General features: G+C 37.2%; 1 protein-coding gene across 2 annotated transcripts; it reads right to left on the bottom strand.

Annotated features, from left to right (window-relative positions):
* Window positions 1-887: 887 nt before the first annotated feature.
* On the bottom strand, window positions 888-21,253 carry si:ch211-284e13.6 (probable E3 ubiquitin-protein ligase RNF144A-B). Of its 2 annotated transcripts, XM_051109568.1 has the most exons (8): window positions 20,949-21,253; window positions 17,393-17,477; window positions 13,173-14,118; window positions 11,538-12,481; window positions 8,374-8,557; window positions 8,089-8,147; window positions 7,831-7,941; window positions 2,896-4,031 (listed from the first exon to the last, which is right to left on the bottom strand). In XM_051109568.1, the coding sequence occupies exons 3-4, from the start codon at window positions 14,079-14,081 to the stop codon at window positions 12,470-12,472; spliced, it is 921 nt and encodes a 306-aa protein (XP_050965525.1). In that variant the 5' UTR covers window positions 14,082-14,118; window positions 17,393-17,477; window positions 20,949-21,253; the 3' UTR covers window positions 2,896-4,031; window positions 7,831-7,941; window positions 8,089-8,147; window positions 8,374-8,557; window positions 11,538-12,469. The 2 variants fall into 2 exon arrangements, with proteins under 2 accessions (XP_050965526.1, XP_050965525.1); XM_051109569.1 differs by lacking the exons at window positions 2,896-4,031; window positions 7,831-7,941; window positions 8,089-8,147; ... (2 more) ...; window positions 17,393-17,477; window positions 20,949-21,253 and adding exons at window positions 888-1,781; window positions 1,900-2,010; window positions 4,153-4,254; window positions 4,466-4,524 and having other exon boundaries at window positions 8,374-8,584.
* Window positions 21,254-21,810: the final 557 nt, after the last annotated feature.

Below are 21,810 nucleotides of genomic sequence, written 5' to 3'. Positions count from 1 at the left end.
TAGCATATAATAAATTAATTTTTTAATTATCCTTTATAAGTTCATTAGACATGCCTTGGATTATTAAAATGTAATTAAACAATTAAAATAGAATAAAGAAAATGAATGGAAAACAGATTCACAAACAAAACTGAATTTGAGAAAAATAATAAAATGTGTTTCATAGGGCCTTAAAAATATGTAATTTCTGTTTAACTGTTAATAAATTTCTGTTAAATTCTGCAAGTTTCATGATTTCAATTGAATTAGACATGCTTTTTGATAAATATATTTTTTTAACGTAACCATTAAAATAGTATCGGTTCAGTAGTAGTATCGTGATATTTTAGTCAGGTATCGTATTGAAGTCAAAATCTTGGTATCGTGATAACACTAGACCGGAATACCAGAGCACCAAAACAGAAGTTAGAATCAATCATGGACGCTCATCATTTACTCAGAAAAAAGGTGGATACTACAAGACTTTTGCCATAATTTGCCCCAACCGATTTATAGCCTGGAGAGCTTGATGCTAGTTGCTTAAAGTCAGAACCAGTCTGAAGATTTGAGTTGACAGATTTCATAGAAAATGGGACTGTTTACAAAGTTGGTAAGTGTATAAATCTTAGCGTTTTAAAATCTCTTCAGATTTTAAGTCAGGTAGTGTATTCCAGCCTTTACTTGCCTGTGCTTCAGTACTCAGACCTCATCTGAACTTCATTCTTTCTGTACTTTTACACTAAACCAAAAGCAATGGAAAATTACTACTTCAGCACATTGTCCTGTGACATCAAAATCCTTGAAATGGAGACATTCTCTAATCTTTAACTTTTGAAGACCCTTGAAACAACACAAGCATAATATTAAACAAATAAAACACAGCACAACAGCAAGGAGAATAGGTGAAATAAGTAATATAGAATTTAATAAATTATAGGTTGCTATTAAGAATCCTTAGATGCATCAAAACTAAAAATGGAACAGTGTATATTTCTGTTATTTTAAGTAATATGATTGCTGAGATTATAAAAGAAGTAGAGTGACACATTGTCATAATAAAGATAATGTACAGTCAGTTTCACTGATAACTAAATTTTACACAGGTACAGATAAGCTAGTGTTAAATAGTGCTATATTACATTTTTACATTTTGCTAAGTTTACATGAGTTTTTATGCTTGTTAACAAAAGTGCAAGTCCGTTAGGTGTAAGGCATAGATAGCATAGATTCAAAGCACAGGGATCGGTGCGATGTTATATTTCTGTTGTATACTGAATCAGTTTGTGAAATTAATTCTGTTACTGCTTACTTCTCTATAGCAACTGACAAATCATGCATTCACATTTTAGACAATAGTGTCCAACACTGGGAGGAATCTCCGTTCATGATTGTGGTGACATAAATCTTTGTCTTTCTGCTTTTGGTTTTGTGCAAGTTAATTTCCAGTAGTTTTCTTTATTTTTCCTACAATCGCCTTGCTAGCAGATGAAACAGAAACGATGACGGCATGATCTGCATCTTACAAATTTGCATCCTTCCTCATGCATAATCAGAGTATGACACTTAGGACAGGCTCTGAACATTGGACATCCAAGCACTTTGCTCTTTGGATCCGATACGACTTCACAGGTTAGCAGTGTGGCGACGAGGGGGCACAGCGTGTTGGTGCAGGCAGCTGAAGTGCAGGGGTAAAGGCAGGAGCCACACAGGAGCTGAGCGGTTGGGCATTGAGTGCACTGAAGCAGTTTATCAGAGGAGCCTTTTATGTATGCAGGTTTGAGTGCGGAGACACAAACTGGGCACTTTGGAAGAATATAACACATGGGTGGAAATTTAAAAAGGTTAACTTCATGACACAATGTTGAGTTCAGTTTAGATGCAGCTGATAATAACGAAATGAAGTTAATATGCAGTGCTTACTGTGTTTGTGGGATCTAGATGGCTTCCTTCTTCCTGAGATCCAGAAGTATTTACGGATTGGTTATTCATTATTAATTGAGTTTGAGAAGGAAGAGAAGACGCCTTCACAGACTAGACAGAAGATACAATGACTAACTTTGAGTGATTTTAAGTAATAGCACTAATGTTCCATGAAGCATGACTGTCTTATACTAAACTGACATTTTTAAACAGCTTTTTACGGATCTCTTACATGTTTGACTGGTATTTTATGATGCAGCATGGTTATAAACTACAAGCTAACAATAAAATGTATTTAACGTAAGCGTTCTCACCTTTAAAAAATATCCTGGCCGAGATCACCAGTCAAATCAGACACCTGTGAATTTCCTACAGAACAATGATTGGCGGTTTTGGGGGTAGCTATTATAAAGTCTCAAATTTGCAATAAGAAAAAATGCGTCATACTATTCTCAGGACAAAGTGAAAGTGAAAGTCATTTTTCAGTTGTTGTGGATATATTTTTATACAAGCTTGTCGACAATTTACCATTCTTTCCTCTTCCTTTCCACCGTATAATTGTCTTTGTCATGCTTCTCAGCTCTTCCTTTTTCATGTTTACACCTGCATTTTTCTGGTTCTTCTATTACATTTCATCTGATCTGTTTGAGTGAGATTTTTCAAATATCCTCACTGTAAACATCTGTGTTGTGCTGTCGATCTGTTCTGTGTGAGAGTTAAAGTGCGACAGCATTTGTTTACCAGGGAACTCATAGCTGAACTTATATACCCTGGATACCCTGGTGAAAAAACCAACATATGCTGGTAGGTATGTTTTGATGCTGCTTTAAGCTGGTCCTTAGCTGGTTTATGCTGGTCCTTTGCTGGTTTATGCTGGTCCTGACCAGCTAAGACCAGCTAAGACCAGCAAAGGACCAGCATATCCCATCCCACCCTCATCTAGCCTCTTTGCCTGTTTTTGATTGTCCGAGAGTGGCGATATCCGGCTCCACCCACTTTGAGCTTCAAAAATGCTCTTTAGAAACCTACGTGTGACTACATCCATGGTTTTTTACAGTCTATGACAGTTACTCACACTTGTGTGGTGCGACATTATTGTTGGATTTAATATAGCTGGCACAGCATCGACATTTAGTTTCAATCTTTCCGAAACACCTGTGTGGAATTGTTCCTTGTTTGTAAATTAATCTGTGGTATGAAGTAAACAAAGGACCAAATTCTTATTGACGTGGTCTGGAACTTTATTAAAAATAAAGTTCATCCAGTCTTTTCTAACTTCGGGATCAGAAGGAAGGCAATGCAAAGACAGGCGTTGATCTTCTTCTGTGGAGGCCATGTTTAGCCACACTATTACATCATAAAGGGACACATTCCACAGCCTGTTCCACAATCATTGTACAATGTCAAAAAATCAAGGGAATTTTGGTTTCTCAATTCATGACCCCTTTTACACAGAATCAAATCAGCTATTGTTAACTAGTGCTACTTCACTGAAGTTTACTTGAGTTGTTACGCCTGCTAACCAAAGTGCAAGTCAGTCAGATGTAAGGCATAGATAGCATAGATTCAAAGCATGGGAATAACGGGATCATTGTGATTATATAATATTTCTTTTGTATACTGAATCAGTTTGTGAAATTAATTCTGTTCTGTATAAAAAGTCTTGCATTCACATTTATAGACAATAATGTCCAACCCTGGGAGGAATCTGTTCACAATTGTGGCAACATAAATCTCTGTCTTTCTGCTCTTGGTTTTGTGCAAGTTAGTTTCCAGTAGTTTGCTCTATTCTTGCTGCAATCATTTTGCAAGCAGATGAAACAGAAATAGTGACGGCATGATGTGCATATTACAAACTTGCATCCTTTTTCATGCATCATCAAATTATGACACTTAGGACAGGCTCTGAACATTGGACATCCAAGCACATTGCTCTTTGGATCTGATACGACTTCACAGGTTAGCAGTGTGGAGACGAGGGGGCACAGCTTATTGGTGCAGGCAGCAGAAGTGCAGGGGTAAAGGCAGGAGCCACACAGGAGCTGAGCAGTTGGGCATCGAGTGCACTGAAGCAGTTTATCAGTAGTACCTTTTATGTATGCAGGTTTGAGTGCAGAGAAACAAACCGGGCACTTTGGAAGAATATAAGACATGGGTGGAAATTTAAAAAGATTTACAACTTAATGACACTATGTTGAGTTTGGTTCAGATACAGATGATGATAATGAAATGAAGTTAATATGCAGTGCTTACTGTGTTTGTGGGATCTAGATGGTTTCCTCCTTCTTGAGATCCAGAAGTATTTACGGATTGGTTATTCATTATTGATTGAGTTTGAGAAGGAAGAGAAGGCGCCTTTACAGATTAGACAGAAGATACAATGACTAACTTGATCAGTTTAATGAGTGATTTAACCAATAGCACTAATGCTCCATGAAGCATAACTGTCTTTTTGCTGAACTGACATTTTAAACAGCTTTTTACGGATCTCTTTGACTGGCATTTTCTGATGCAACATCATAGTTATAAGCTAACAATAAAATGTATTTAGCATAAGTGTTCTCACCTTTAAAAAAATGTCCTCCTGGCTGAGATCACTAGTCAAATCGGACACCTGTGAATTTCCTACGGAACAATGATTAGCGTTGTTTTAAGGTATTATAATGTCTTTAATGTCCCATAAGAAAAACTGCGTCGTACCATTATACTCAGGACAAAGTGAAAGTGAAAGACATTTTTCTGTGGTTGTGAATATATTTATAAACACTTTTGTCGATCATTTACCATTCAAAATGTATAAAAGGTTAATAAACAACAAATACCAGCTCCCATTGTTGTCCTTCCTCTTCCGTTCCACCGTATTACTGTCTTTCTCACGTTTCTCAGCTCTTCCTTTTTCGTGTTTACATCTGCATTTTTTACACAGTTTTTTCTGGTTCTTCTAGTATGTTTCATCTGATCTGTTCAAGTGATATTATTTAAAAATCCTCACTGTAAACTGTACTGTATCTGTGCCGTGCTGTCGATCTGTTCTGTGTGAGAATGAAAGTGCGACAGCATTTGTTTACCAGGAAACTCATAGCTGAACTCTGGAAAGTCCTGACGATTTATAAACCTTTAGTGATTTGAAATCTTTTGTGGTTTTGTCAATCAAAATATAATAAAATCCATAATGTTCCATTGTAAATGTATATTGAAATTTGGTTGTGTAAACTGCCTGTGAGATTCATGAAAGAAACAATAATGTTACTGTTTCTTTAAAATCTGATAAAATGTGAATACTTTGCTATAAGTTGAGGTCAAAACCTTGCAGCATCTGCAAAATGTTTAATTATTTTACCAAAATAAGAGGGATCATACAAAATGCATGTTATTTTTTATTTAGTTCTGACCTGAATAAGATATTTCACATGAAAGACATTTACATATAGTCCACAAGAGAAAATAGTTGAATTTATAAAAATGACCCTGTTCAAATTTACATACACTTGATTCTAATACTGTGTATTAATACTACCTGAATGATCGCTGTTTCCTTTGTGTAGTTATTCACAAGTCCATTGTTTGTCCTGACAGTTAAACTGTCTGCTGTTCTTCAAAAAAATCCTTCAAGCCCCACAAATTCTTTGTTTTTTTTTTTTTTTTTTTTTTGTTTTTTGTTTTTTTTTTTTGCATTTTTGTGTATTTGAACCCTTTTCAACAATGACTGTATGATTTTGAGATTCATCTTTTAACACTGAGGACAACTGAGAGACTCATATGCAACTATTACAGAAGGTTCAAACACACACTGATGCTTCAGAAAGAAAAACAATGCATTAAGAGCCAGGGGTGTACATTTTTCTTATTAAGCCTAAGTATAATTTTTTTCATTTAATACTACAGAAGATACTTACATGTTTCCCAGAAGAAAAAATAAGTTAAATTTACCCTGATCTTCAAATTCAAAAAGTTTCCCGGTTCTTAATGCATCAGTGAGCGTTAAAACCTTCTGTTAAAACCTCAGTGTGAAAAAATGGATCTCAAAATCATACAGTCATTGTTAAAAAGGGTTCAAATACACAAAAATGCTAAAAAAAACACAATAATTTGTGGGACCTGAATGATTTTTCTGAAGAACAACAGGCAGTTTAACTGTTCAGGACAAACAAGGGACTCATGAACAACTATCACTAAACAAAAAAACAGCTGTGGATCAGTAATTTAACAACACAGTATTAAGAATCAAGTGTATGAAAACTTTTGAACAGGGTCATTTTTACAAATTCAACTATATTTTCTCTTGTGGACTATATGTAAATGTCTTCTATGTTAAATATCTTATTCAGGTCAGTACTACATAAAATTATCCCTCTTATTTTAGTAAAATAATTAACATTTTGCAGATTCTGCAAGGTGTATGTAAACTTTTGACCTCAACTGTATGCATAGAGCTTAAAAATAATAAACCTGTTTTTAGCTGTTCAGAAAATTACTATAACAAAAATACATAGTTTTTTTTAGGTCCCCTTACAATGTTATCAAAATTTTTACATCCAAAAAACAGTTTAGAAGCAATGGGCTATTTTCTGTACTGCAGATTAGCCGTCTGGCTCCACCCACTTTGGGCTTCAAAACTGCTCTTCAGAAACCTACATGTGATGTCACGGACACTACATCTATGGTTTTTTACAGACAATGACAGTTACTCACACTTGTGTGGTGCGACGTTATTGTCGGATATTAAAAATAAAGTTCATCCAGTCTTTTCTAACTTTGGGATCAGAAGGAAGGCAATGCAAAGACTGTTTTTCCACAACTTGGCACTGTACAGCATCTTTTACATTTTCAGAGACATCTTTATCGCTTGGTTTCTGCATTGACCTGTGTTCACCACTCATTGTTTAGAATACATGTATGAATCGGTGGGCGGGGCTAAACAGACAGCGATGTAGAAGCAGGCGTTGATCTTCTTCTGTGGAGGCGATGTTTAGCCACACTATTACATCATAAAGGGACACATTCCACAACCTGGTCCACAATCATTGTATAGTACAATGTCAATGTCAAAAAATCAAGGGAATTTTCTCAATTCATGACCACATAAGTGCTAAAATTGCTGACATTTAAGGTATAAAAATAAGTAGAACCAGTAGTAGTAAGTTTTACACAGATACAAATCAGCTAATGTTAACTAGTGCTACTTCATTGAAGTTTACTTGAGTTGTTATGCCTGCTAACCAAAGTGCAAGTCAGTAAGGTGTAAGGCATAGATAGCATAGATTCAAGGCACAGGGGAACGATGGGATCAGTGTGATTATAAAATATTTCTTTTGTATACTGAATCAGTTTGCAAAATTAATTCTGTTACTGATTACTTCTGTACAGCAATTGACAAAACTTCCATTTGCATTATAGACCATACTATCCAACCTTGGGTGACATAAATCTCTGTCTTTCTGCTCTCGGCTTTGTGCAAGTTAGTTCCCAGTAGTTTTCTTCATCCTTGCTACAATCATCTTGCAGACAGATGAAACAGAAATGGTGAAGGCATGATGTGCATGTTACAAACTTGCATCCTTCTTCGTGCATAATCAGAGTATGACACTTAGGACAGGCTCTGAATGTTGGGCATCCAAGCACATTGCTTAGTGGATCCGATACGACTTCACAGGTTAGCAGAGTGGAGACAAGTGGGCACAGCTTATTGGTGCAGGCAGCTGAAGTGCAGGGGTAAAGGCAGGAGCCACACAGGAGCTAAATGGTTGGGCATCGAGTGCACTGAAGCAGTTTTTCAGAGGAGCCTTTTATGTATGCAGGTTTGAGTGCAGAGAAACAAACCGGGCACTTTGGAAGAATATAACACATGGGTGGAAATTAATAAAGATTTCATCATAACACTATGTTGATTTAGTTGATGACAATGAAATTAAGTTAATATGAAGTGCTTACTGTGTTTGTGGGACCTAGAAGGTTTCCTTCTTTCTGAGATCCAGAAGTCTTCACGGATTGGTTATTCGTTAATGATTGAGTTTGAGAAGGAAGAGAAAGCGCCTTCACAGACTAGACAGAAGATACAATGACTAACTTCATCAATTTAATCAGACTTTTTTCAAATATTTTAAACGTTTGACTGGTATTTTCTGATGCTACATTATAGTTATAAGCTATAAGCTAACAATAACATGTATTTAGCATAAGTGTTCTCACCTTTAAAAAAATGTCCTTCTGGCTGAGATCACTAGTCAAATCGTATGCCTGTGAATTTCCTACGGAACAATGATTGGCGTTTTTTTATTATTATTATAAATATTTTGCCTAAATATCATATCTATAGGTATTATAATGTCTTAAATGTGCAATAAGAAAAACTATGGCGTACTATTCTCAGGATAAAGTGAAAATGAAAGTCATTTTTCAGTGGTTGTGAATATAAACACTTTTGTCGATAATTTACCATTCAAAATGTATAAAAGGTTAACAAACAACAAATACCAGCTCCCATTGTTGTCTTTCCTCTTCCGTTCCACCGTTTCTCACACTTCTCAGCTCTTCCTTTTTTGTGTTTACATCTGCTTTTTTCACACCGTTTTTTCTGGTTCTTCTAATATGTGAGTGAGATTATTCAGAAATCCTCACTGTAAACTGTACTGTATCTGTGCCGTGCTGTCGATCTGTTCTGTGTGAGAATGAAAGTGCGACAGCATTTGTTTACCAGGAAAGTTATAGCTGCTGAACTTTGGAAAGTCCTAGAGATTTATGACATCTAGTAAACCTTTAGTGATTTGAAATCTTTTCCATTTTTGTGAATCAAAATATATAGTCATTTATAAAGTCCATAGGCCTTGTTTCACAGACAGGGTTTAGACTAAGCCAGGATTAGTCCATAGTTCAATTAAGACATTTAAGCAATGTTTAACATTACTGGTGTGCATCTTGAGACAAAACAAAGGCACTGTTTTAAAGTTGATATGATTCTTTGGGGTCTTAATGAAAAGTCTATAATATACTTTGGTTAACAATTCTCAATGGTAGTGTAAAACAACAACCTTTTTACCTTGCCAAAATCAGCTCTGCAAAAATCATCCCATTCTGATGGGTTGTTCCTTTAAATGCAAATGAGCTCTGCTCGCCCCGCCCCTCTCTTCTCTCTGTGGAGTGACCAGCTGTTCGGAGAGATTGTTTACTTTAGCCGCTTTTAGTTTGTTAAGCCGCTAATCTTGCTAATTAGCACGTTATTAAGAAAGGTGATTGCATAGGTTCTTAAAAAAACCCTTACACTCACTTCTACTGTAGGTGAATCTGGATCGCGAAAGATTTGCACAAACATAGACGGATATATGTAGATCGGGAGGCGCATTCCCTTCACAAACAAATGTAATCCACTGCATCTTCAGCGGCTCAGATGTTGGGAGTAAAAGACGACCACTATGTTCATTATTACATCCAGCAACACAACACCTCTCATCGCTCAATCGGAGATATTCTTGTCTAACTTACATCTCTGCTCCGGCATAGAAACAATGGAGGTCTGACTGTTACAGCTGATCTTAGGTAAGACGCTCATGTCAATCAACTATCGTGGGAGCGGCTTGATTTGAAAAAGGGGATATTATTTTTACAGGTTAATTAAAAACCACTGCGTGGATTTTTATCATTATAGGGTAGATTTGTACATACACTGCCAACACACATTAATGTTCAAACAACATGTAAAAGTGAACTTTGTATCTGATGACCCCTTTAAGGTCAGTCAGTTCAGGTGTTTTTCAGTTGAAACAGCTAAGACTTAAATTTTAGTCTGGGGTTAGGTTTAAGCCTTGTCTGTGAAACCGGGGATAATGTTCCATTGTAATATACTAAAATTTGGTTGCGAAACTGTCTGTGAGATAAAAAAAAAACAACAAAAAAAAAAACAGTGTTACTGTTTCTTTAAAATCAGACAAAAATGTGAAATATTTGACCTTTGCTATAGAGTTACAGTTAAGGTCAAAACTTTAAATACACTTTGCAGAATCTGCAAAATGGTAATTATTTTACCAAAATAAGAGGGATCATACAAAATGCATGTTATTTTTCATTTAGTACTGACCTGAATAAGATATTTCACATAAAAGACATTTACAGATAGTCCACAAGAGAAAATAATAGTTACATTTATTTAGAACTGAATTATTAATAGTTGAATTTGTGTGGTGATGAGTTCATGAGTATCTTGTTTCTCCTGAACAGTTAAACTGCACGCTGTGAAGGAGTGGAATCCTGGATCGCTCTTGGACTTCATAATAATATCAATTATTATTATTTTTTGTGTTATTATTAACCTCCTAGATTGTTTGATGATTGAATAAAGTTAGCAGGTAAAACATATATTAGTAGATATAGACTATGGTAAGAATGGAATGTGTAACAGTGTCCTTTTACATGCTGAGCTCTATATTTCCTCAGGGTCATAGTGCTATGACTCAAGGGATCATCAGGACATCCCATCTATGTGACCAACTAATGATTAGAACATTTCCAATTTAGAAATTAAGTTGAATATGTATTCGGTCTGCCTTTTTTACTCTTTAAAAAGCTGCTCTCATTGTGTGTGTAGTAATCATTTGATAAGACCAAGGGCAGAGCCAGGCAACCTTGAAGTACAGATAAGTGTTCTCTGTGTATGTGTGTGAATGTCTGTCTTTGCAGCTAGATGCAGCGCGAGAGCCCTAGGAGGAAATGTCATTTGCCGTAACCCTGATGTCCAGGGTGACAGATATACGTCTCTGGAGAGACCTACTGTGTCTGACCTCTGATTGCTTGTCATTTAAATAATCACTGAAGGAGTGTAAACTTTTGAACAGAATAAAGATGTGTACATTTTTTCTTTTTAAATATATATTCTTTTTCATTTAGAACTGCACCTCAGAAGCTATACAGAAGATACTTACATGTTTCCCAGAAGACAAAAGTTAAATTTACCCTGATCTTCAAATTCAAAACGTTTTCACCCCCGGCTCTTAATGCATTGTGTTTCTTTCTGAAGCATCAGTGAGCGTTTGAACCATCTGTAATAGTTGCATATGAGTCTCTCAGTTGTCCTCAGTGTGAAAAGATGGATCTCAATATCATACAATCATTGTTGAAAAGTGTTCAAATACACAAAAATGCTGAAAATCCAAAGAATTTGTGGGACCTTGAAGGATTTTTCTGAAGAACAGTGGGCAGATTAACTGTTCACGAAAAACTAGGAACTCATGAAAAACTATAACTAAGAAAACACACACACACACACACACACACACACACACACAGCTGTGGATCATTCAGGTAACAACACAGTATAAAGAATCAAGTGTACGTAAACTTTTGAACGGGGTCATTTTTATAAATTTAGCTATTATTTTCTCTTGTGGACTATATGTAAACATATTTTATGTGAAATATCTTATTCAGGTCATTACTAAATACAAAATCAGATGCATTTGGTTTGATCCCTTTTATTTTGGTAAAATAATTAACAATTTACTGATTCTGCAAAGTGTATGTAAACTTTTGACCTCAACTGTATATATGCTTAGTCCTTAAAAATAATAAACATGTTTTTAGCTGGTCAGACTGTAATACTGTAATAAAAATACACTATGTTCCGGCAAAGGTTTTTATAAAAGTCTTACCTTTTATAATATTCAAAAATCCATTTTGACTCTTTAAATGTAAACCGTGAGTTTTGTTACTCTAGTTGTTGATGTTGGATTCCTCTTTTGTTTAAATAAAGCTTAAATACTTTATCTACGAAACTGAGAGGTATCCTGCCAAACAGGTTTTCTCTCAGAGGGCAAGCCTGTACTAAAAAAAGTCAAACATTTGCTTCTGTATGAAAAATTCTTTACTCACACAATTAAACACTTGAAAACAAGCGGTACATTTTGAAGATTTAAAGCTACTAGCTCAAAGCCACTAGACATTAATTTCCAAAAACATAAAAAATACAAAACAATAAAAAGCTAATGTAACAAATCATTATTAACAAGCCTGTTTGTTTGTGCAGCATTAACAATAGCCATTATTTTGTAGGCACCCAAAGCTAAATACTTAGCCTGCCACCATGCACACAGTGTAGGGAACATATGTAGCCTAATAAAATCCATCCTCTTATGCACCAGTCCATCAAGCTTCTCCCTCCCCTGTAAACACGCTGATATATGTGTGGAAGAGACTATAAATCAGGTTCTAATCCTGTCTTGAACTGAAACCCCATTATGTCTGATGGTCCTTATGTGGGGCAGTAAATATTGACCTCTTCTGAATCATGGATAGGATACTCTGTGTCTGTGTGTGCTGTATGTGCATGCCTATTGTATGCTTGTGTGTTTCTGTATGTCCAGCTCTGCCTTTTTAGTCTTTACAACATCAGTCAAGACAAAGTCTTGCATTCTCCCTAAGGTCTGAACCCAAATGTGTTTAATGTGTCTTTGATCTTCATATAGTCCTGCCAGCAATACCACTTTAGCCAGTCACAACACGAGAAGGCCTCTGATGATACGATTCCATATGATGTGGCATTAACTGTTTGCCAAAAGCAGCTCTCACTCTGTACTTCTGCACATCAGTTTGGTCTCTGTGAAGATACAAAGACATTGTCATTGTTAATTGGAAATACGGAAAAAACATTTGTGATCATATAATTTGTAATCTAGGAACTAAAAAAAGGGAAAGTTCACCCAAATATGAAAAATCTGCCATCATTTACTCATTCTCAACTTGCTCCAAACCTGTATGAATGTCTTTCTTCTGTTAAGCACAAAAGAAGATGTTTTGAAGAATGCAGGTAAGAATAACAGCTGTTGGTCCCCCTCAAAAAATAACGCCGGCTCTTCTGTCAGCAGCACCACACGCATGTATTGTGGTACTCTTGTAAACGTGCAGCAGTGACTGACACAGAAGAGAAGAAATTGTTGAATAAAGTCGTTGTTTTTGCTTTCCTTGTGCACAAAAAGTATTCCTGAAGCTTCATAAAATTCAGGTTCAACCACTGGTGTCACATGGACTACTTTTATTGATGTAATTTTCTGCGCCTTGAACGTTTCAGTTGTGTTGCTTGTCAACACAGAGTCAGAAAGCTCTCAGATTTCATCAAAAGATGAACAAAGGTTTTACAGGTTTGGAACGACATGAGGGTGAGCAATTAATGACAATTTTCATTTTTGGGTAAACTTAACCTTTAAGTTAACTTTAAAGTTGCACAAAAAGTGTTGGGTGTAATCATTGTCTATAAATAGTTGATTTATTTAACAGTTAGCATTAGTCACCTTATCTCTATGGCTCCGCTGGTGAGCCCTGAACTGCTCTGGGTTTGTGAACATCTGTTGGCAGAATGGGCAGACCGACTCCGGGAGGGTATTCCACGGTACCCGTCCAACCGAATCTGGAGAGTTCAACTGTTCTTCCAGGTGATCTGCCTTTGTCCAGTGCTTCTGCTTGTCTGTGTGCACCATGTTAATAACCGACGGTCTGTCACTTCTCACCACCACTGCGTCGCAATGAGATCCAGAACCAGATTCTGATCCGCAATCTTCTGGTTTGCTAATCTTAAAGGACCTTAGAGGTGCGTTACCTTTCTCCAACCTCTGTGGCACCTCTGAGGTGTAGTCGTGTTGAGGCTTCTCCTCCTTACCTGAGACTGAGGTGTGTGTGTCTCTTGGGAAAGAAAAAGCTGTAACTCTACTCCTGTCATCGTTGTTTTGATCTCCTGCCTTTAGGGTATTTTTCACACTCCCAGAATGAGAAGCATGTTTCCCCTCTGCATTAAACCTGACCAGCCCTGCACTCCAGCTTTCTAAAGGAGGCACAGACAGCTGCTGAATGCAGTGGTGGAGAGATGGGTAGTCCACATATTTAAACTTGGGCACCTTTTCCTTAGGGCTGGCGGGCCTGTAGTTTGGTGCTTTTGCCAGCGAGCAGGATCCCAGCCAACCGTTCAGTGGAGGCACAGAAAGCTGTTGGATGCACTGGTGTAGCGAAGGGAAATCCACGTACTGGAAACGAGGCACCTTGCGAGGAACATCACAGAGATCGTCTTTTCTCACGCGCCTTTGTGTCGAGGTCTCAGGGACGCCCTGCTCGTTCCTGACCGCTCTATCCTCCGTGTCACACTCTGCTGAGGCGGAGCGCTTAGCATTGCCACCTCCATCTGGAGGCAAGTGCCTCCTGCCCTCCATCCCTCAGACTGCACAATGGTGCTTTCGTCTCCTGTGACTATAAAGAAATATAAAATGTCATTATCTTATAATATGAATACTATGAAATGTCCAAATTAGTTCTGTAAGTTAGGACTAGTTTTGATTGTGATTATTGTTTAAAGAATACTCCGGATTTAGCATGTATGGCATAAAGGTGCTTTCACAATTAGCAAATAGCATCAATAGTGTAGTCATAAAAACACACACAAAAGTCACTTTCAAACCAGTAGTTTTCTGTTGGCCAACTTGGTCAGTTTGGTGGATTTCACCTACAAAATGTCTCTAAGCAGAAGTAAATGTGACCACATCTTAATACTAACTACCACAAAAATTGTTTGGACTCGTCCCTGTTTTTTGTTTTTTTTTAATGGATTGTACAACTAGCAGAAATGTGAAGCTTATTAAAGCAATAAGCCCCAAGAAGCCGTAGTTTACCCTTATGCAAATTAACCATGGTTTTATTATAGTAAAAGTGTAGTAACCATGTTTTTTTTGTTTTGTTTTATTTGTAGTAAAACCATAGTTAATTTTCTTAAGGGTACAGTGAATTTACAACAGCTAAGGGGCATTGTAAGGCACAACGCGAAGCATTTATAGCACCCTTAGCTGTTATGAATTCACTGTAAACCATGGCTTCATGGGGCTTATTGCTTTTATAAAATGGTTTTTCCATATACATAGTAAGGTTTCACAAAATAAAACTGAGCAAATAAAGTGTAATGATATAAATAAAAGCATTATTCTTCCGCCAAACAATGTAGTTCCTCAGAAACAGTTGTGGTAAACAAAGGTGTATGTTTGTAGAGTAATTTATAACAGCTTTGAACATGGCTCAGCCAATCAGAGGACCGGAACTATCCATTTTATAATAAGCAATAAACCCCAAGAAGCCATGGTTTACTGTGAATTTATAACAGCTAAGGGGCATTGTTAGACTAGATGCAAAGCATTTATAACACCCTTGTGATATTAATAAAAACATTATTCTTCCGCCAAACAATGTAATTCCTCAGAAACAGTTGTGGTTGCAATGAAGTGGTTGCTGAGCAACACAAAGATATAAACAAAGGTGTATGTTTGTAGAGTAATTTACAACAGCTTTGAATGTGGCTCAACCAATCAGAAATCTGTTTCATAAAATTTAAAAAAAGCACTTTCAATAATTCTTGTATTAATATGGTTTTACAGTTGCTTTAGGGCTTTATGATTAACAACTTCATAAAGTTATAGCAACAAAGTTGTAGAACTGGATGTAACTTTACAAGGGTAGTAAATTATGTTTACGTTTTGTGGCTGTACTGTTGAAACAGTTGGTATTTTAATGTTCTGTGTTCTTGACCCCATTCATTTCCATTGTACTGTAAATGCCTTACTGTAACCTAGATTTTTTGCTTTTTATGAATATTTTATTTTTATATTTATGTTATCATTTTGTGGTAATCACCAATATGCCACAAGTGCTGATGATTGAGCTTAACTTTTAGTGAACCCAGGACACTCTTTTGAAGCATATTTTGTTCACTGAGCAACTCAGCAAGAATCAACATGACTTTTTCTTTTGTGAAAAGAGAACCTAGTTATGGTTCAACAAAACTATAATTCAGTCTCTAAACATTCTGGGACAAACAAATAATTGCAGATGTGGGTTGATCCTTATTCCATAGATAAAATGGAATGGCATTCTTTAGGCATTCAAGCATTGATATGTGAAACAGGCTACCACATGTATACTGCGACCCAGCGGTGTATAAATAACCTGAAAGCCATACTTAAGTAAAAGTACAGATATCTTACCAGAAAATGACTTTGCTAGAAGTCGAAGTCGCCGTTTAGAATATTACTTGAGTAAAAGTCTTAAAGTATGTGATATTTATTGTACTTAAGTACGAAAAGTATTTTTTAAAATCTTAAACGTACTTAAGTATTGAAAGTAAAAGGAAAAGGAAAAGTGAAGAGTTCAGATGCAAAACCAGCTAAAAGCCATCTCGGTCAAAAATGAGAAAATGATACTGAGTGAATGCTCCTGACACATACGTATACGTTCATCAAATACTTTTACTTCAAACTACCTAAATACCAGCCTCAGCCCAATCAGAAACCTATACAAAGTAGCCAGAAAGAAATGCTTACTTTTAAAGAAATATGTCAGATGGATTTAGAGGCTTTTGCATCTGAACTCTTCAAGTACAAGTAAATGCAAAATGGAAAAGAAGCAAATAAATACATATAAAATGTTCATACACAGATTGACTGGCAAGATTGTGTTTAGTTTTACCTCTTTTTTTTCCATTTTATTTTTTTGGCTAAGAATAAGAAGCAATTCATCCAGTACTTAGTGTCTTTCATTCCAACATAAGAGGTGGCAGTAAATGACTGCTAATGAGTGAGTCATTGTGATTCAACAGATTCATTCAAATGGCTGATTCATTCAGAAACAAAGCATTTGACTGTGTTAATGAGTGAATCACTGAATCATTTTTATCAACCGATTCGTTCAAAAAGCTGATTTATTCAATAAGTACACACCGTCCATTGCTCAGAGATGCAAAACAGTGCTTTGTTTGGAACTATTTTGATGGCAAAATTGAGCAAAAACAATCATTTCATGTCTAAAATTTAAGTCACTGATTGCTTTACTGAACTTGTATAAAATGATTATTAAATATATTATGCTGATATCTGCAGAAAAAACAGTACTCTTTGTGTGATATAGATTAAGTTAACAATAATAAATTATATAAATACAAAAAGCATACAGAAGCATTTTTTGATGTCTACAATTTAGAATGCCTGGAATTTTGAGTTTTAATAGACTAATAAATCAACGTGCATGCACTCTATGTGTGATTTGGTGATATAGCCTACTTGATAATGTCAGATTGCACATCATTATAACAACACTTGCCCTGTCATCACAGAAGATATAATGGAAAATGAATCATCCACGGTTGTGCGCGCACTTGTTTGCACATGAGCAAAGGTGTTTTTAGGAGTCTAATTGCAAACGCCAGACCACTGATTCGTGAACCCTGCTTTCCTGCAGTCCATGTTCTTCTAACTTATGATGATTTTGTAGTAAGTAACGAATATGCTTCTGGGAAATGTAACGGAGTAAAAAAAGTATACATTTTAATTAGGAAATGTAGTGGAGTAAAAGTAAAAGTTGGCTGAAATATAAAAATTCAAGTACAGATACACCCACAAAATACTTAAGTACTGTAACAAAGTATTTTTACTTCGTTACATTACACCACTGCTGCGACCAGACCCTTTAAAAGAATACAACTCACCCTCACTGCACTCCTTGAGGGGGTGTGGATTTCACACCGTGTGGGTGGGTGGACGGCTGGGTGGGTTTGCTCTCCGCAGGCCAGGCTGGGAAAATAATAATAACAACCGGATAAAAAAAAACCCTCTGAGATGGCAAGAGATGTCTACACATAACTGTGTGAGCACTAGAGAAAGTGTCTATGTGTGTGTTTGTGATGGTCTGAGTTGCTCTGGTAGCCTTGTGCCATGGGTATAAATAGCTCTGCAGGTATGGAGTAAAGGAAAAAAGTAGGTCAGCTTCAGACTGATCGCCTTCTCCAGGGGGCCCAAAACAAAATATCTGTCACACACGCACACATACAACACTACAGTCTTTCTCTTTCTGTATTCACTATGGTCAAAACCAAGAACACCCAATACTGCCACACAAAAGCCTAGGAGCAGCCCAGCCCACCCCTGACTTCAGATCACAACACACACCGACTGAAATTGACACTGCCTCACTCCCCATGTGTAATCAACAGGTGAAGAGATGTAGTTTACCACCTGGTCAGCCCACAGGCTGTACATAAATGAAAGATTTTTTTTCTGATCTAGCACCAGTATCACACAACCACACCCCAAGCATTATCTATAGAAACACAACACATACACAAACAAAATTGCTCTAATATTAGGTGAGAAGATTAAAGAGGTCATGACATGAGAAACCAAATTTCCCTTGATCTTTTGACATAGGTTTTGTATGCGTAATACATCCTAATAACCCTCAAAAAATAGCTTGTTAGGATCGCAGTCGTTTGCATAAACACTGCCTCCAGAGCAAGACATTGATAAATAGTCATTATCTCACCATAGGCACCGCCCACTTCCATTCAGTGGCTTAACGGCTGACACTTATTTACGCTGATAGAAATAGAAAAAAATAAATAGAAATTACAATCACTGCCGCTATCTTATCTACACTGGATACAGTATACAGTTGCGCTTTCTGACGCAGTCTACACGCTTGAGCCTGTCGTCAGTTGGACAAATGGACAAAATTCGCTTTGACGCGTTTGGTTTAAACAGCTCATTTGCATCTTTGTACAGATATCAGAAGGATCCCGGCATAAGGAACAAGTGGATCGTTTATTTTTAATGGCATCCGAGATCATGTCTGAGGAATGTCTGGAGCCTTTTGTTTTGTAAACGAGGCACAGTGTCAAGGAGGATTCACAAAGAAACATTTGTTGAAAGATGAAGGGGTACTAGATTTGACTGCAGCTGCATTACAAACGGTAAGTAAATGGTTTCATAATGCTTTGTTTGGAAATGACCATTTTATTTTGATCATGTTTTCAAAACACTCACATGCAATAGCGAGGGGGCGCTGACACTGCTTCCTATGCAATGACGTTAGCCAATCACAACAGTGGCTGATTACTGACAAGTAGAGGCCTTCACGGGTCCATTTGGACCCGAAAACCCGCGTTCTGACCCGTGTGGGTTCGGGTCCAAAACTTAAGTCCCTCGGACACGGGTCTGGTTCAGTATAAGCAACCTCGGGTCTCAGGTAATTAAAATTAATGTGCTTTTTCTGAATGGACCCGATAAGATCCGAATTCTCTTAAACTATCCAGGATCTGTAGCCTCCTTTGCTTTCATTTCATTACGCTGCATATTCTTGCAGGTCTTTTCTTTTTTAGGACTGCACATCAGTAAGGGTTGTTTCCTCCGAGGAGGCAAGGGAGGCAGTGTCTCCTCAAAATATTTGATGAGATAAACATTCGTAGTAAAAAAAATAAAACAACGCCAATATTACAATATATAACATTAAAAAGTGTAAAAATCACATTGTCAAACAGCGGCACCAGCAGGTAAAGTTTTATCGGGAGTCCTATTGGCCTCCCCTGAGCCCATTGAGTTTAAACAGACCCCTCCTAAGCGTACAGTGAATTTTTTGGGGGTAATTGAGAATTAATGGAGGAAAGTCACGTGAGAGGAGGCAATGCCTCCATTGCGATATGATTGGGTATGACTGCTTATATTTGGCTGTGATTGGTCCATGCGATAAATCCCGCCTCTTGTGTTCGTGGGAAGACTAATTTAAAAAGTAAGTAAACAACTTACACACTTACAATTTTTTCTTTCCTTCTTTCTGTAAGTAATGTTTATTTAAATAAAAGAAAATATGACTGGGACATGAATTTACATTTTAAAAAACTCTGAGGACTTTGTCTCCACATCTCAGATCACTGCACACCACTGACGTCAATGCTATTTACGTTCGCGTCCAGTCAGGTTCGAAAATAGCCTACATGCCATCGGGTCGGGTCGGACTCGGTTCTAATTTCCTTGGGTCTGTCTCAGGTGACGTTTTTCTTTTAAAAAATTAATTTATGCAAGCTGGGTTTGGGTAAGAAGTGATTCGGGTCAGGTACGGATGTTAGGACCCGAGAAGACCTCTACTGACAAGCCTTAAAAGACCCGCCCCTTAAAACAGGTCGTTTTGGACAGAGGGCCAGAATAAGGTTGAAAATGATCATTTTTTCACATATTTATTTGTTTTGGGGTTTTCTGTGTAAATAAACTATTAACATTATAAGTAAACGTCAAGGAACATATTAAAATAATAATAATAAAAATAAAAAAAAAACATGTCATGACCCCTTTAATGTCCCAGTGAAGCCTGTGCTGAGTGAAAGAGCTCATGCTGTGCTCAATTGTGAAGTAAATATTTCCTGTTTATTGAGGGCTGTGGTTAGTACAGAGACTGCAGGGCTTAATATATATATATTTTTTTTTTTTTTTTTTTTTTTTTAAAGCATGATATGTTTCAAACTAGAAATGTGTCACATGACATACAAATACTTACAATAAAAACTTTTGATACCATGTTGCCATTTCAAACAGCAAATTGGATAAATGCAACATTTTTATTCTTCTCTTTCATATTTCCAAAAGCCCCCGAACATCGCCTGGCACAGAGAGAAAAACACACACTGTAGAACCCGCCCTGGAACCGTGCCGGGCGTGGGGGATAATAACCGTGCTCCACATTCACACTCGCTGTGTTGTTCATGAGGAACTGGGTCACGCGCCGTGGCCTACATTTTTAAGGTTTGTTGTCTTCGGTTTTTTTCCCCTCCCCACATTTATTTGGGCTGGCCCCGCCCTCGTTGCCTGAGCAGTGCAACGGGGGTTGGGGAAGAGCGGCGGTTCGCACAGTTTGAAGCTGAGAGCCCGAGTGCTGCCAAGCAGTTAGATGCGCCCTCGCAACATGTAGACAAACAGAGCATTCACACGCGCGTGACAGCAGAACAGTGCGCGTGCTGACACAACGAGCTAATACAGAAAGATGCGCGCCCGTCTGCAAACATATTCGTTTGACTTCTTATTAAGCCCCCCTTAAAACATTACACCTGTCATGGAGATCACAATAGAACATAAGCTCATTCAGACAAGTGTTGTTACAAACCTGCATTAAGTAACACGAGGTGACGACAATAATTCACATATGAACAAACATCAGTTTGATGAAATATTTGAATGTATCAGACATCATTTACACATTTCATGTTTTCAGAGCTTTACCTTATGTTACCGTAGTAGTCCGTGGAGGTCCGTGAAGTGCATGTCAAGTGAGTTCTCCGTCGATTTAATAATTGTGTTCTTGTTTTAAAGAAGAAAGAGCTTTATCTTCTACACATCTTTTAAAATGAAACATAAGGAGATTATTTCTCTCTGGTCAAATTAAGGCGTTTGCATCTTGAAGGACCATTTAAACTTCTTCAGTTTGAGAACAGTGAGGGCACGATGTTATTTATCCTGTGTTACTATCAACGGCACTTTACCAGAAACAGTTCCTTAATGTGTAAAATGTGGTTTGGCTCTAGGAGCCGCTATTCGGATTCTGATAGAGGGAGACGAAAGCCAATCATAGTTTGGTCACGCTTCACGACACACCCATGGACTCCGCCTCGCTCGCGTATCTTTGTCCAATCAACGCGCTGCTTTCTGATAAGTGGGCGGAGCTAGCATGTCCTAGTTCTAGGCGAATTATAATTCAGCTCAGACTCCGTTTACTCGAGTCACCCGAGCGCGAGTTGACACCCAATCCTCCGCGCGTCTTTATCAATCAGTCATATTAGCCCTGACATATGCACGCAAAACAGAGATGCAGGCTATTTCCTTCTTTTTAAAATCGCACGGATATATAACTAATTTCAATGTTTAAAATAATAATAATCCATCTTGCCAGAATTAACACTGGGATCTTTCGTCTTCTGACATTATTTTCTACCATTACACCTGTAACTTGCTCAGTGGAGGAGAAACATCCATGTTTGTACTTTATATTTGTTACATGTGCAGGAAGACTTGGTGTTCACATGTTATCTGAAACTGTCCAAACAAACAAAAGATATGATGACTGAGCAAATCCTGACCTTTTTGT

The sequence above is a fragment of the Labeo rohita genome, chromosome 5 (genome assembly GCF_022985175.1).
Source record: "Labeo rohita strain BAU-BD-2019 chromosome 5, IGBB_LRoh.1.0, whole genome shotgun sequence".
NCBI classification, from domain to species: Eukaryota; Metazoa; Chordata; class Actinopteri; order Cypriniformes; family Cyprinidae; genus Labeo; species Labeo rohita.
This window is presented reverse-complemented; position numbering and strand designations above follow the sequence as displayed.

Coding starts and splice junctions, on each gene's coding strand:
- si:ch211-284e13.6 (XM_051109568.1), bottom strand. CDS start 14,081: ATGGAGGGCAGGAGGCACTTGCCTCCAGATGGAGGTGGCAATGCTAAG.